The 16,261-nt window shown below is 43.4% G+C and overlaps 1 protein-coding gene across 1 annotated transcript in view; it reads left to right on the top strand.

The window, feature by feature from the left end:
• Positions 1 to 16,261, top strand: part of LOC100977039 (supervillin) — a 277,602-nt gene that overhangs the window by 206,059 nt on the left and 55,282 nt on the right. Inside the window, exons 15-19 of the mRNA XM_063607305.1 lie at positions 855 to 950; positions 3,191 to 3,434; positions 3,879 to 4,455; positions 5,271 to 5,496; positions 15,013 to 15,139. Coding sequence (XP_063463375.1) covers positions 855 to 950; positions 3,191 to 3,434; positions 3,879 to 4,455; positions 5,271 to 5,496; positions 15,013 to 15,139 — 1,270 coding nt within the window. The remainder of the gene's footprint in view (positions 1 to 854; positions 951 to 3,190; positions 3,435 to 3,878; positions 4,456 to 5,270; positions 5,497 to 15,012; positions 15,140 to 16,261) is intronic.

The raw sequence follows: 16,261 nt of genomic DNA, 5'->3' as shown, positions 1-16,261 counted from the left end.
CTAAAAAATACAAAAATATTGGCCGGGCATGGTGGCGCACGCCTGTAATCCCAGCTACTCGGGAGGCTGAGGCAGGAGAACTGCTTGAACCCAGGAGGTGGAGGCTGCAGTGAGCCGAGATCGTGCCACTGCATTCCAGCCTGGGCAACAGAGTGAGACTCTGTCAAAAAAAAAAAAAAAAAAAAAGGCCGGGCCCAGTGGCTTACGCCTGTAATCCCAGCACTTTGGGAGGCTGAGGCAGGTGGATCACGAGGTCAAGAGATCAAGACCATCCTGGCCAACATGGTGAAACCTCATCTCTAATAAAAATACAAAAATTAACTGGGCGTGGTGGTGCGCGCCTGTAATCCCAGCTACTCGGGAGGCTGAGGCAGGAGAATCACTTGACCCCGGGAGGCAGAGGTTGCAGTGAGCCAAGATCATGCCACTGCACTCCAGCCTGGTGACAGAGCCAGACTCCATCTCCAAAAAAGAAAAAGAAAGAAAAAAATTAGATTGAAAACAATATTCTAAAACACAGACATAATCTACTGATTTTTTGGTAGCTAATATTTGCTTTTTTGAATTATTATTTTTTTTACACCAAGACATGTATTCTCAAGAGAGGGTAAATCCTCCCAGCTCTGAACACCTATTCTTACCCCATTTGCTTTGGGTAGCCACTATCTCTTATTTCCTGAGTTTGTATTTGCTTTTCAAGTTCTTTCGTGATTTTTTCTCCCCAAAAATAATTAGCAAAATATTCTGTTAAAATTTTTGATTTAACGTTTCTGAATTTAAAACTATGCTGTCCTTAATGCTTCTTTTCTTCTCTCTCCTTATGAATGTTTCCTCTTTGGCAATTGCTTTTAAAGTGAACCTGTCCCCGCTTCGTGTTCTGGGGGCACCCACCCTGTAATGGCGAGACTTCCTAGCCCCACTGTAGCTAGGAGCGCTGTGCAGCCTGCCAGGTACTGGACAGATACAGATGCATGCGGCACCCGGTGCAAAGGTGCCGAACAGCAGATGCATCCTAAAGTCTTGAATGTCTGTCGTCTGTTTGACAAACAAGTCAGTGCCGTGAGTTGTTCCAGAATGCGTGGCATTTTGTTTTGTCATAGCGCAAGGTGCTGATAACCACATGCTGGCGTGCGTGGGAAAACATTTTGTCTCTCTGCATATGTTATGTGTTAGAACTAGGATCACACTAACTCACGTATCCAGTTGCTTTGTTTGTTTTTCATAATAGTGGTCATCCCTCAAAAATTTTGTTCTTCATCTAAATACTGTTATAGCACTTAATAAAGATGAATAGAAAAATGGGACATTGGCTAGGCGCGGTGGCTCATGCCTGTAATCCCAGCACTTTGAGAGGCCAAGGCAGGTGGATCACGAGGTCAGGAGATTGAGACCGTCCTGGCCAACATGGTGAAACCCTGTCTCTACTAAAAATACAAAAATTAGCTGGGCATGGTGGCATGTGCCAGTAATCCTAGCTACTTGGGAGACTGAGGCAGGAGAATCGCTTGAACCTGGGAGGCAGAGGTTGCAGTGAGCCGAGATCGCGCCACCGCACTCCAGCCTGGTGACAGAGCAAGACTCTGTCTCAAAAAAAAAAAAAAAAGAGAAAAAAAGAAAGAAAAAAAAAGAAAAATGAGACATTAACCTGAATGTTGAAATGCTGATAAGACCCAGTCTTTTTCAAACACCTGTAGACACAAATACAGACTGAAAACAATCCTCCCTCTTTCTAATTTATAGAGTCAATGCCATTATATTTTGGGACTGGGAAAATAACAATTTGTAGTGTCTAAACGTAGATGTTTTACTGTCGTGTTTCAGATTGTGGTGCTTTAAAATTATGTCCTTACATCAGGTCATATCCCTTCATTTTACTGTTATATGAGCCAAACCGCAAAAGCTAAAAATAATGGCAGTGCCGGGATAAAGCTGGTACACCCACAGCAGGGCCCTCCCGGAGAAGTGGGTTTCCCTGCCCTCCTGGTTACTGCACGAGGTCCACGGAGGACTCTGAGGCTCAGGTGGCTTTTTTGTCACTGGCCTCATTATACACCTGGAATATGGAAGCTGGCTACTCTTTGGCCTGGGACAGCCTGTGCATTGGGGATTCACTAGGATCAAGGCAGAATATCTCCTTTACTAGATCTGACAATTGGATCGGTCAGGGACAGAAGATATAGTGCATTAAAAACCCCTAGAGATTCATATTGACCGTGAAGACTTCAGGCTTTCCTTCTCTTCTAGCTGGAAGTTGGAGGGAGCTATTTATTTATTTACTGATTTATGTATTCATTCATTTATTTTTGAGACAGAGTCTTGCTCTGTCGCCCAGGCTTGATCACTGCACACTGCAGCCTCAACCTCATAGGCTCAAGCGATCCTCCCACCTCAGCCTCCTGAGTAGCTGGGATCACAGGTGCACACCACCAAGCCTGGCTAATTTTTATATTTTTTGTAGAGATGGAGTTTCACGATGTTGCCCAGGCTAGTCTCCAACTCCTAAATTCAAGTGATCCTCTTGCCTTGGCCTTCCATAGATATGAGCCACCGGACCTGGCCAGTTGGAGGGATTTATAATCACCTAAAATTTTCTTTACTCCTCTGTTTACTGGAAATTGCAGATTTAAGTACCTTTTAGAAAACTGGTAGGAACCTATGAGTAAATGCTAAGCTGAAGCAGTGACTCTTTAAAAATTAAGTCATTTGCCTTTAGCAAGTGAAAATCAAGACCTTCTGTTATTATGTTGTTGACAGAGGACTATATCGTTTCCTAATTATTTAAAATGAAAGACCACCTTCTGAACCATATCTTTAGATGAAGTCTAAATACACCGTAGATAATACTTTGTGACTCCCTTTCATTCTACTTATTACGATACTAACAATGCCGCCTCTCTGTCTAAGATAAGGTATAGCCAAGCTGACTTCAATGTCTTAAACAGGAAATTCATTTTGTAGAAATAATTCGGAGCTCAAAGTCTGCTCTTTGTAGAAGTGATGATGCTACGTGTCCTGTGCCGACTCTGCTTGTTGAGTAGCTGAACAGCTGCCTGCCTCTGTCCTAGACGTGCTTAGGGAAAAAGAAGCCCTTTGCAAAATGATGTGACACTTGGCAGAAAGTTAACGTAGAAACTTAGCGGTGTGCTTTTGTTTGTTGGTATATGTGTTGCTGACATTTTATTTTTTTCAGATTGCAGGCCTCTGCTCACCAAAAGGCCTTAGCCAAGGACCAGACAAATGAGGGCAAAGAGCTTGCTGAGCAAGGAGAACCTGATTCCTCCACTCTAAGCTTGGCCGAAAAGTTGGCCTTGTTTAACAAATTGTCCCAGCCAGTCTCAAAAGCGATTTCTACCCGGAACAGAATAGACACGAGACAGAGGAGAATGAACGCTCGCTATCAAACTCAGCCAGTCACGCTGGGAGAGGTGGAGCAGGTGGGTGTGCTATAGTCCGATTGCAGTTTGTGTGTGTGTCTTCTTAAATTATCGCACTGCAGTAATCCTCTGAGGTCAATGATGTAATTAAGGTGCTCTACCAGGAAACTGCTACCTGTAGGTGATTTGGTAATAGCTTTCTTCCTAAAAATGAGAATTCTACCAAGTATGTTGCTCTTTTTTTGTTTTCATACCTTGCTTGCTGAAATATCTAGAATGAGTCCATTTTGGAGAGAAAAAAATAGTATGCCCAACTGTGTTTCACCCAGAGGATTTTGTTTAATGAGACGTATTATATAACTATGTCCAGGAATGGTTTTCCACTAAGAGAAAGAGTGAAACTGCATCAAATCGAATATTTCAGCTTCTGTCAATTCATAAACCAGGATTTATATAGATGATATTTTTCAAGCAGCTTTTTAATTTTTAACTGTGTCCTTCCAGGTGCAGAGTGGAAAGCTCATTCCTTTCTCACCTGCCGTGAACACATCAGTGTCTACCGTAGCATCCACGGTTGCTCCAATGTATGCCGGAGATCTTCGCACAAAGCCACCTCTTGACCACAATGCAAGTGCCACTGACTATAAGTTTTCTTCTTCAATAGAAAATTCGGACTCTCCAGTTAGAAGCATTCTGAAATCGCAAGCTTGGCAGCCTTTGGTAGAGGGTAGCGAGAACAAGGGAATGTTGAGAGAATATGGAGAGACAGAAAGCAAGAGAGCTTTGACAGGTCGAGACAGTGGGATGGAGAAGTATGGGTCCTTTGAGGAAGCAGAAGCGTCCTACCCAATCCTGAACAGAGCCAGGGAAGGAGACAGCCATAAGGAATCTAAATATGCTGTTCCCAGAAGAGGAAGCCTGGAATGGGCGAACCCTCCCATCGCCCACCTCGGGGATGAACCGAAGGAATTTTCCATGGCTAAAATGAATGCACAAGGAAACTTGGACTTGAGGGACAGGCTGCCCTTTGAAGAGAAGGTGGAGTTGGAGAATGTTATGAAAAGGAAGTTTTCACTAAGAGGTAAGTGACCAGTGCCCCTAAAGCTTTAGAAAGCCACTGGGTTTTAGATTCTGCTTGATTTGTCCTGTGTCTATGATGGCTTTTCACAAAGTTCTATAGGCAGTTTACAGCTAGTATTGGTTAAAAGTTCAGCGGGAATCCTATTCTTCCCTGGATCTGACTAGAGGATACATCAAGTTTTCAGCAATAAAACTACTGGAAGAGCTTTCACGCATCTTCATGGAGTTTCTGTTGACTTTGGTCACTCACACAATGGCCTTCTGAGCTGCTTAGTTCTGGTGGCCCCTTTTAGAAATTGATGACCCCAAAGGTCCAGGCTGGGTAAGCACAAGGAATTAAGGAAAGACTTGACCCCAGTCTCTGAATCGCTAGAGTGCTTCTTCCTGCATGCCTGTTTTGCAGGCTAGCAAGCCACACTGCGTGGGCCCTTCATCCTCTTTCTACGTTTGTATGAAACAGTACAGTGTAAGTTATAATAGGGGTTTGCGTTTGTGAGTATAGCACATTTGAATGTTAAAGTATTATTTTGGAGAATAGAACCATTCTGGAGTAAATAGTTAAAGCTGACTTCCTGTGTCTCGCATACAGGAGAGAAACCAATTGCCACGAAGCATTTTGCTGTGTGGGTAACCCTCCGGGAAGTTTGGTTTTCTCACAGAGTGTAGCGTGCTGCAGATTTGCATAAATCCCAGTGGATTGGGTCACCCGCCGTGTGCCCACGGATTGAACCCTGAGAGCTGCACTGTTGAGGGCGAATCGCTGGAAGAATGTTTGCCTGAGGAGTTCAGTGCTGATGTTGCTCTTTTCCTTCCCAGCGGCAGAGTTCGGGGAGCCCACTTCCGAGCAGACGGGGACAGCTGCTGGGAAAACTATTGCTCAAACCGCAGCCCCCGTGTCCTGGAAGCCCCAGGATTCTTCGGAACAGCCACAGGAGAAGCTCTGCAAGAATCCATGTGCGATGTTTGCTGCTGGAGAGATCAAAACGCCGACAGGGGAGGGCCTTCTTGACTCACCCAGCAAAACCATGTCTATTAAAGAAAGGTAATGAGATTCGGTGAGCGAAAAGTAATTCTCTCGGGGAGGAGCTTACAGCTTGCTTTTAGAAAACAATCTCGGTGATGGGCAAAGAGATGAAATCATACATTCAGCTTCTAACGGGACTGTGCTGTTGTCCTGGAGTAATTCTAGGAAGCTGAGGTGTTTGAGAGTGAACTGCCTTTGCTCGTGAGCCTGGTTTGGTAATGAGCCTGGTTTGGACAGGGCTGGTTCCAGACTCAGATGAGAAAACAAACAGAAACAGACTTCTGTTTTATTTATTTGCTTCCACCGTCCCAGTGTCTTTTATAATATTAAATTATTGGACTATCTAATGACAGGAGCTGAGATCTTGGCTCTTCCCCTTTTAGATACACAGGGTTCATACTGAATGCACAAACCACTTGTGACTTTGTGTAAAATATGTGTAGAGGGAGTGAAGATAAATTTACATAGAGGGCATGTATCTTTGGACTTAGAATCCAAGTTTTGTTTCTTTTACAGATTGTAAAATGGATGACTTTTCTGAACTGCATTTAGAAATTGTATGTCAGGTAATAGCTTGAAAGATTGCATTTCAGCATCAAATAACACAGTAGCCTAATTTCTTTCAAAAGAATGACGTAGGGTGCAGAGGAATATATTTAAATGAGACAGATACAGAGAACTGGAAGTAAATTACCTTGGGGATGTGTTTTCCTTGTTAACCCTTAACCACAGATGAATTAAGCAGCAAAAGATGCAATAGTGGGAATAAATTCAGGGTTTGATAGCAGAGTAGGGTGACTAAATAAAAACGTATTGTACTGAGGTGATGGACATTCTAAATAGAGACTTGATCACTATGCATTTTATATGTGTAACAAAATTTCTCATGCACCACATAAATTTGTACAAAAAAAGAAGAAAGTATTCAGTAGGAAAAAAACATGATGGAATAGTTGATAGGAAAACTGGGTGAAGAAAAGTCTTGTCAACTCCATATTAGAAGAACCATTTCCATCGCCTGTTCCCGCAGTTCTGCCAACCTCCACCCTTCCTCAGCACCTCCCACCACACGAAGTCTGCAGGCTGTGTTAGGCACTGACCACTCTTATTTTTCTAGATACATTTCAAACTGCCTAAGACTATACTAAACCACAATGAAAAGTCTTCTTTCTTTCTTTTCCTTCTTTCCTTTTTTTTTTTTTTTTTTCTTTTTGAGACTAAGTCTTGCTTTGTCACCCAGGCTGGAGTGCAATGGGGTGATCTTGGCTTACTGCAACCTCTGCCTCCCGGGTTCAAGCGATTCTCCTGCCTCAGCCTCCCAAGTGGCTGGGACTACAGACGCACACCACCACACCCAGCTAATTTTTTGTATTTTTAGTAGAGTTGGGGCTTCACCGTGTTAGCTAGGATGATCTCGATCTCCTGACCTCCTGATCCGCCTGCCTCGGCCTCCCAAAGTGCTGGGATTACAGGCGTGAGCCACCGTGCCTGGCCCCTTCTTTCTTTTTTTTTTTTAGAGGAATGGGCTTCCTCTGTTGCCCAGACTAGAGTGCAATGGTGCTGTCACAGCTTCACTGCAGCCTCGAACTCCTGGACACAAGTGATCCTCCTGCCTCGGCCTCCCCAGTAGCTGGGACTGCAGACACGTACCACCATGCCTGGCTAATTTTTTCAAAAAGATTTTTTGTAGAGTTGGGAGGTCTCACCATGTTGCCCAGGCTGGTCTCGAACTCCTGGCCTCAAACAGTCCTCCCACCTCAGCCTTCCAAAGTGCGGGGATTACAGACATGCACCACCACGCCTGGCCCTTCTTTCTAGTTTTAAGCCAAGCTTCTTGAACATTATTTGTAAAATAATAGATGCTATCTTTTTCAACTGACAAATTAATCAGATTGTTAAATCTGACTTACTTTCTCCTTTACTTACTTAAAATTCATGATAAGTTAGACCTGGCAGTCTGAGGGGCATAGGGAAGGGGCAGAGGGGACAGTGCAATGAGGAGAGGGATGTCTTCAATCGGGGAGGCAGTTGGGCCTATTGAGGCTTGAAGTTCTCTTCCACGAAAATGGGGCTCAAAGAGAGTTTCATCCCAGAAACCCAAATATTGACAACTGGTTAGGTGAGGAAGAAGAGAAATCATTTAAGGAAATTAACAATAAATATCACTTATACACAAGTTCTGATGTTTTACACATGAGAAAATATCCCTGGGGTATTCCCCAGTGGGAAATACTAATATTATGCCCCCTTCTTTCAAAGGCTTTTAAAGGAGCCTTCCCATCTTTGGGAATATTCTGTCCATCTGGACTTAGGACTTTTGATGAAGAAGTCCTGTGTCTATCCACTAAGCAATAATTCCTGATTTACTTACCTGTTTTTTGGTAAATTTTAGTTGATCTGTATTTTTCTGAAAGCTTTAATCCTACTGTAAAATTCTCATTTTTAAAAGTGAGATACTGGAAAGACATAGCTTCTTAGCTTGGGCTTTGTAGACATGTAAGGCGTTCAAGGATGGCTGTAAAGTTTCTGTGAACAGCCCGGAAGTGTATTCAGAATTGAATGCGTGAGCACACACACCTGCTGGCTAACAGAAGCCATAACTTATCATGGTCTCCAAGAGATCCCTGAGCCCAGTCTGTTCAGAATCATGATAGAAAGGAATGCTTGATTGATATTCAGCTATTCAGTTTGTTAAAATACATTTACGAAAGGACAAGGGACACTTTATTTAGCAGCTATGCTTGTAATAAATTACACTAATGCAAAATATATTGCCAGTGATCTTTTCCCCCTTACCTTAACAGTACTTTTATTTGTACTTTGCTGAAAGTGACTAAATTACATATATTTACAATTCATCCATGATAGCTTTTCCGTGAGACTTTAATCCCTCCCTTTTGTGAAAATGAAATAATGAAGCTTAAGCTATTTAAAATAAGAATGTTATTCCTCCATTTATTTGGGCTTTACTTTTCCTTCTTGAGAAAGAAATATATAAAATCATAGGACTTCCAAACTTTATTCTAACCACCTCTGACTGCCTCATTTTACCAAAGGAGGGATTCGGCTCCGGTAGCCTCCAGGGCCACGTAGTGAATAGAGCTGACCCGGGGGCCACGTCTCCAACTCTCCCCTGGTCCATGGCGAGACCGCAGTGTGCTCAGATTAGTGTTAGAGCAGCCAACCCCATGTGCTCTAACCAGGAGAATACGGTGAGAGGACAGAAATTCCAGCTAGACAGCAGTGTTAGAAAGACACACCCTCTTTCTTCATGAATTTTCTCAGTTCACATGCTCTTAACAGGGCTTATTTCAAATTACACATCCACGTTCACATTTCAGAGTCTCAGAAATAGAGTCTGGAATTTGCAGATTTCCTTCATCGTTTTTTATAAATGCCTGTCCCCACTAAGGAGGGCAGGTCTGTCTTCTTCAGCCTTGTTGCATCAGTCTCTCCCCTGTCCAGGGCCTGACTATATTAAGTTCTCAATGCTCAGTGCTACCCAGCGTCACAGACTGCCTTCCACATTTTGTACATGATCTCTCATTTAATTTTTGTCTGTTCGTTTGTTTTTTGAGATGGAGTCTCGCTCTGTCACCCAGGCTGGAGTGCAGAGGCACGATCGCGGCTCACTACAACCTCCGCCTCTCAGGTTCAAGCGATTCTCCTGCTCACCCTCCTGAGTAGCTGGGATCACAGGAGCCCACCACCATAACCAGCTAATTTTTGCATTTTTAGTAGAGGCAGGGCTTCACCATGTTGGCTACGCTGGTGTCGAATGCCTGACCTCAGGTGATCTGCCTGCCTCAGCCTCCCAAAGTGTTGGGATTACAGGCGTGAGCCACTGCGCCCGGCTTTCATTTAATATTGAAGACAGCCTCCAGAAGAAAGCAATATTATCCCCATTTGTAGACAAAAAGCATAGAAACTAAGAAATTATAGGAAAACCTCCATACACTCCTTTTTTAGAATATGTTTGATGCTCAAGGAAACATATTAAAAAGTTATTTTTATATTTATTTATTTATTTGTTTATTTTCTGAGACAAGAGTCTCACTCTGTAGCCCAGGCTGGAGTGCAGTGACACGATCTTGGCTCACTGAAGCCTCCCCCTCCTGGGTTCAAGCGATTCTCCTGCCTCAGCCTCCCAAGTAGCTGGAATTACAAGCACTTACTACCATGCCTGGCTAATTTTTGTATTTTTAGTAGAGACAAGGTTTCACCATATTGGCCAGGCTGGTCTCAAACTCCTGACCTCCAGTGATCCACCCGTCTAGGCCTCCCAACGTGCTGGGATTGCAGACGTGATCACCACACCCAGCCTTAAAAAATTTTTTTTTCATCTTTTCTGACATTGTGAATGTCAAATTTGAACCACAACCAGCAAAAAACTTAGGATGCAATCGACTTTTCCCACCGGATTAGTAAAATTGCTATTTTCTGACTGTCCAAATGATATGTGTTTAAATTATCCCTGTTTGGGAACTTCTTTGAGAAACATTGCGAATTAAATAATTCTTATGTTATTTAGGGATAAAACCTTTGCTATTGCTTAAAGAGTATGTTAGGCCTTTAGAAATCTTATTTCCACAATGTCAGAAACAGTGGCATCTGAGCTTTCTTATTTGGGGAAAAAGACTATTGAAAAGAAAAAAAGAGCCATCCTTTCACTTTGGCAAATTGGTGGCGTGTAAGGACTTAGTGGAACTCCCTGAACTGTTGCAGAATCCACCTCACGCCTCTATGGTGTTCTGCCCTAGAGGGGCCAGCTGGAGGCTCCTGTGTTTCCCGCCTGCCGGCCCCCGCCCCAACCATCCACCCTTCGGTATCCCTGTCTCCACAAACTCCAGGTTCTTACCCTGTAGCTGGGAGATTTCAGCCACTAGAGGGCCCCAGATTTATGTAGGAATAAGAATAGAGCGGCAGTTCCCCTTTACTCCCTCCTTTTCTTTTTCTTTTTCTTTTTTTTCTTTTATTTTTCTAGACAGGGTCTTGGCACTGTTGTCCAGGCTGGAGTGCAGTGGTGCGATCATAGCTCACTGCAGCCTCCACCTCCTGGGACTCAAATGATCCTCCCACTTCAGCCTCCCAAGTAGCTGGGACTACAGGCACACACCACCATGCTCAGCTGGCTTTTTATTTTTTATTTTTATTTTTTTGTAGAGACGGGGTCTTGCTCTGTGGCCCAGGCTGGTCTCCCACCTCCTGGCCTCAAGCAATCCTCCCACCTCAGCCTTCCAAAGTGCTGGGATTACAGGTGTGAGCCACCACGCCTGGCCCTCCTTTTCCAAAGTGTGATTTGTCTCTCATTTAAAAGACACTTTAGTTCATTCACTTCTCCAACTTGTGAACCAGCCAAAACCAAGATCTAATATAAGTACTTAAGTGTGCTGTTCATCCCTATCTGAGATCTATGGGGTGCCTGTAATTCTCTAAAATGAAGGGAAAATTCTGAAAAAGAAAGAGAGAAAACACATCTTATTTAATATTAGGGGCACATGGTTGTCGTGTCTCCTGTTTGACCCAGCCCTGACTGCTCTGAGCCTGATGTCCTTGTTCTCAACAAGCAGGGTTCTCAGGCCAGCATTCCCTGCTGGAACAGTGTGGGCTATGGAAGAGGAGGCACCGTTTCCCCGGGTGTCCTGGCAGGCACCTGTCACGGTGGCCCTGGGCCAGGCGTTGGGTGAGCGGGCCAGTGTCGTGCCTCTCCCTGGGTTCACACAGCCCAGGCCTAGCCACTGCCCAGGCTCCCAGCATCACAGTCCTGCAAACAGCACTTCGGCTTGGCAGTTGTTAGAAGCGCTGACAGTTGTTTGAATTGCACCGGCAGGAATTTATGTCCTGCATAGGCCCAGACATCGGCTCCTCGACCCTCTCAGAGCCTGGCGGTCTGCGGTGAGCCGGAGGGCTGTGAGCTCACAGGAGGAAGGAACACATTTGGGAAGATCTCCCTCCCTCCTCAGCATGGTGGACACCAATGAGGAAATCTAAAGGGACAGGAAGAACACACTCAAGTTTTAGTGCGTGTTATTTTCGAGTTATTTATCATGTGCTCCGTAGGCTGGAGCCGAGGGCTGGCTCCAAGTGCCAGGTGGGCTCCTTGGAAGCACAGTTTCTTCCAGATTATTCTGGTTACTCTGTAGTCTTCGGAAGTCCCCAATGGTAACCCTGCCAGCACATGTAGAAGCAAAATTTCAGGGTTTTGGAATGGAGGAATTCTTTGGAGGCCATCCCATGGTGGGAAAAACCTTATAAGAAAGCCAGAATCCTATGCCATTCCTAAAACGGTGTGGAAAAATGTGTCCGGTCAGCTAATGTTCTACCGCAGTGAAACAAGCTACGCACAGGCAGGCGAGGGCTGCAGTCACGTCTCTCTGCCCACTAACATCCAGTGTGACCTCAGTCAATGGAATTCTTGACCCGGATGTACCCACGTTCCTTGTCTGTCAGAATGGGAATAACAATTCCCAGTGTCTTAGGGGTCGCCGTGCAGATCAGCAGAGTATAAGATGGACAAGGCGGTGATCTCAGATGCCACAGCTTGTGTTTTTCTAAGTCAGTTTTAGATGCCACAAAGCAACCACCAGGGAAATCGTCCGATGACATAGGTGCTGGTGTCCTTGCCCCAGACTTTTGGGAGCTTCTTTTTGAGAAGGTCTTCAAAGACCGGAGCTCATGACTTTTAATGAACTCAACTCAGGAAGATGAATTTGATCTTTTAAAAATTCATCATTTGAATCCAATCTGATTAACAAGATGGATGGTCAAGAGGAGTAGCTGCTGGCCTGGGTCAAAGGTGAAGTGAGAGAAGCTGGTTCTGAGGCCAGTTTACAGGGAGAATATCCGTGAGATGAGTGCTTGGTTCCACAAGATCATGAACTGGAAGGACTTCTCATTTGGGTATTAAAGTGCTGGCATGCTTACTTTTTGAAAGTCTCATTTATTGATGCTTTGAAAGCTCAAATACAGCATGCAAATATGAATTTCTTTTAATGATTTCATTTTGTGAGATTATTTTATTAGGATAAAACTGACTCATTCAAAATAATTGGAGAAAAGATGAATCATAGTCATTATATAGTATGAAATGGTGCGGATTAAAACTCTTGAAGGAATTTCGACTTCGTGTCCAAGCCCATGAACTAGCTCTTGTAGCATGCAGGGTGTTGTTAAACATTCGAGAATTACAGGAGTTAGGACTAAATGAGACCTTGACCCAAAGGGATCTGCATGAGATTGACAAGGCAGCCTTACCCCAGTTCTAGAGATTGAGCACTTGAGATCTTATCTGCTGCCACTTAGCAGAAAGAGGAAAACAGAAATGAAGGGGGGAGAAGGAAGAGATTGAGGAAGGGGACAGGTCCAGAGTTCGAAGCTCCTGCCTCCTTTGGGGGATTCCTTTCTTCACGGCTTACTTCCCATTATTTGACTGAGTGAATAGACAAATACAAGGTGTGATTATGTACACATACATAGATGTCGCTGGATTCTTGTTTAAGTACTACAAAATTTGTTTTCTTATTAGCATAACAAAACTTTTATCATAGAATATATCTCATCCCATCTCCAAAACAAATATTTAATGGGAATCGGGAAGCTTGGAAGAAGGACCCTTAGAGATCATCTGACCAGTTCCTGATGTGACAGATATAGGAGGGAGAACCGAGATACCCAAAGGGAGTAGCCAAATTGGAACCAAAGCTGATGTTCTGCTTAAAAATACACTGTTGTCTAGGTGCGGTGTCTCATGCCTGTAATCCCAGCACTTTGGGAGGCTGAGGCAGGGGATCGCTTGAGGCCAGGAGTTCAAAACTGGCCTGGGCAACATAGCAAGCACCTGTCTCTACCAAATAAAAATTTTAAAAATTAGCGTAGTGTAGTGGTGCACAACTGTAGTCCTAGCTACTCTGGAGGCTGACATGGAAGAATTGCTTGAGCCCGGGAGTTCAAAACCAGCCTAAGCAGCATAGCAAGACCTTGTCTCTACAAAATAAAAATTTTAAAAATTAACCAGGCGCAGTGATGCACACCTGTCATCCTAGCTACTCTGGAGGCCGAGGCAGGATTGTCGCTTGAGCCCAGGAATTCGAGGCTGCAGTGAACCGTGATTGTGCCGCTGCACTCCAGACCTGGTGACAAAGGAAGACCTTGTCTCTAAAACAAATTTATAACAATAAAAAATATTTATGGATTTAATATTTATGGATAAAAATATTTATGGATTTAATATTTATGGATAAAAATATTTATACCATTTGTGGATTATGCATTAGTGATATCAATAAGACCTGGCCCATCAGGTCCAGCACAGAGGGAAAAGGATCTAATTATTTGGCTTTTCCCTACTCTTTAAATTGTTTGAGCATCGGCTCAAATGAGTTTAGTGATCACCACCTTTTTTTTTTTTTTTTTACCTTTTGTCTTTCCCATGTTTGTTTGTCCAGCGTAAATACCTAAGATTTCTTCATTCATGCAATACAGTTAGCTGAAATAGCCTCAAGTTTGTGAAAAATAACCTTTCAGGATTCCAGTATTCAAGCACTGCCTATCAAGTCACATCATCATTGAGCTAAAGTAGGTTAGTTAACAATATCAGTTAATTAGATTCTTTTTTTGTGTATATCCTTCCCCTGAGGAAAGTTGAAGTGATAATTTTAAAAAATGGGTTTATAGAAAATAGTTTCTGTCTAAAGAAGATGGATAAGAATGATCAAATTCATTTGTAGGAAAAGAATAGGGCTTAGAACACCTGAGGAGAAACAGTCATAAACATCAAATTTTACCTCTAATTGAAAGGGATGATATTAAGAGACTGTAAGTGCTTCATGGCTTTATGTTTTTGTTTGTTTGTTTGTTTTTTGAGACAGAGTCTCACTGTGTCACCCAGGCTGGAGTGCAGTGGCACAATCTCGGCTCACTGCAACCTCCGCCTCCCAGGTTCAAGCGATTCTTGTGCCTCAGCCTCCCGCTGGCTAATTTTTGTATTTTTAGTAGAGATGGGGTTTCACCGTATTGGCCAGGCTGGTCTCGAACTCCTGACCTCGTGATCCACCCGCCTCAGCCTCCCAAAGTGCTAGGATTACAGGCGGAAGCCACCGTGCCTGGCCAGCTTTATGTTTTTAAGCCCATGTCTGCATCATTTTCTGTAACACAGCTTTAGTCCTTTAATGTTATTTCACAAGTGACCAGAAGGCGTCGCTAAAAGACATTTTTCTCTGGGGACGGTTCTCTTGCTTTCAGCCCAAGGCCAAGGAACAGACATCCTTGGCTGGAATGATGGTGCATCTTTTATCTAGCAAGTCAGATTTCAGCTCTGTGTTTCAATCAACTGTAAAATCTTCGGGCCATCTTAGAAAAGGGACTTTATTATTTTTCCAGACATGCTGTCTTCCGAATAAATGAAATTCAAAATGTTAAAACGAGGCGGCTGTGGTCATGTCTTGGCCCAAGCCGCCTCTCTTACCTAGATTATGGTTCCATCACAAGGAAGAGTTTGGTGCTGAACTCTTTGTGGCGGGCATGTTTTCCTCCTAGATTGGCACTGTTGAAGAAAAGCGGGGAGGAAGATTGGAGAAACAGACTCAGCAGGAGGCAGGAGGGCGGCAAGGCGCCGGCCAGCAGCCTGCACACCCAGGAAGCAGGGCGGTCCCTCATCAAGAAGGTAACATTCCCCATGTTAGGAAAAGCCTTCAGACTAACATCACTCTTGGAAGTGCATCAAAAAGACAAGCGTGTGCCACCTAATTCCTACTCTGTGAAGCATTTGTGCGTTTTTGCCCTTAGGGTACACACTGAGAACCTGTCACAGAGCAGCTAAAATTGGGCAGAAGGCTGTGCCTGGAGATGTTTTAAAACTGGGATCAGCAACACACACACACTATGTCAGCAAGCAAGTGCCTGAATTTTAAAGTGTGGACTTTTTCTTCAGTTTAAAAACCTTCTTAAATGAAGTCTGGCTTTCGTGTGTTATTAAAGCCTTTATAATGAAAAAAATTGAATTCACCACTAATATCTTTAAGTTCCATGTAAAATACGGACTTGTGTTTCCTATGCAGAGATTTTAAACCTAAGTATAAAAAATAAGGACATAATTGTGGTTTATGAGTATTTAGTTCATCATTTAAGCGTGTTTCATGAGTAGCTATGCCTTTTATTGAGAATGTACAGTAATGTATAAGTTGAAACAAAATTAGGTAATGCATGGTGATCAATACTAGCAAGCATTTCATATGCGAAAGTATTGATGAATTGTTAAATCACAGATGTGATGATGACCAGCTTTTGACCAGGTAGTGCACACTTTTGAAACTGATGGTGACTTACTTGCTGGCTGGCCCTACAATTGCAAATGCACCTTCTGGCTGGAGGCAAAATGATGCACCGGTGACACACTCCCTGGTCACTTTCTAGGATCAGAAGTCTTCAAGTAGAAAAGAAAAAGAATGCTTTCAACCCGATGATCCCCAGGCCCCTTCTAGCTCTAAAATAAGTTAAGCATCTGTGGAAGGGAGAGATGATGAGCGTGACTTTCATGCATTAAGAAACGTACATAAAAATGAGATGTGCACATAGAAGTGTGAGTCAGGAGTTCTGACACTATTTCCTTGATACTTCTGTGTCTTCTTAGGTTTCACTGGAATGGCAATTTGAATTCTCTTCTTTGAGACATACATGGTGTTAAAGATGATTTAACTAAAGACATTTAAGCCTTGGCCATTTGTAAAATTCGCAAATATAACTAGATATTTAGAAAGTATATGCATGTGCATATTTTTCACACACC

Source organism: Pan paniscus, chromosome 8 (assembly GCF_029289425.2).
Source record: "Pan paniscus chromosome 8, NHGRI_mPanPan1-v2.0_pri, whole genome shotgun sequence".
Classification (NCBI taxonomy): Eukaryota; Metazoa; Chordata; class Mammalia; order Primates; family Hominidae; genus Pan; species Pan paniscus.
The sequence above is the reverse complement of the archived record's forward strand: the minus strand, read 5'-3'. Positions and strand labels throughout refer to the sequence as shown.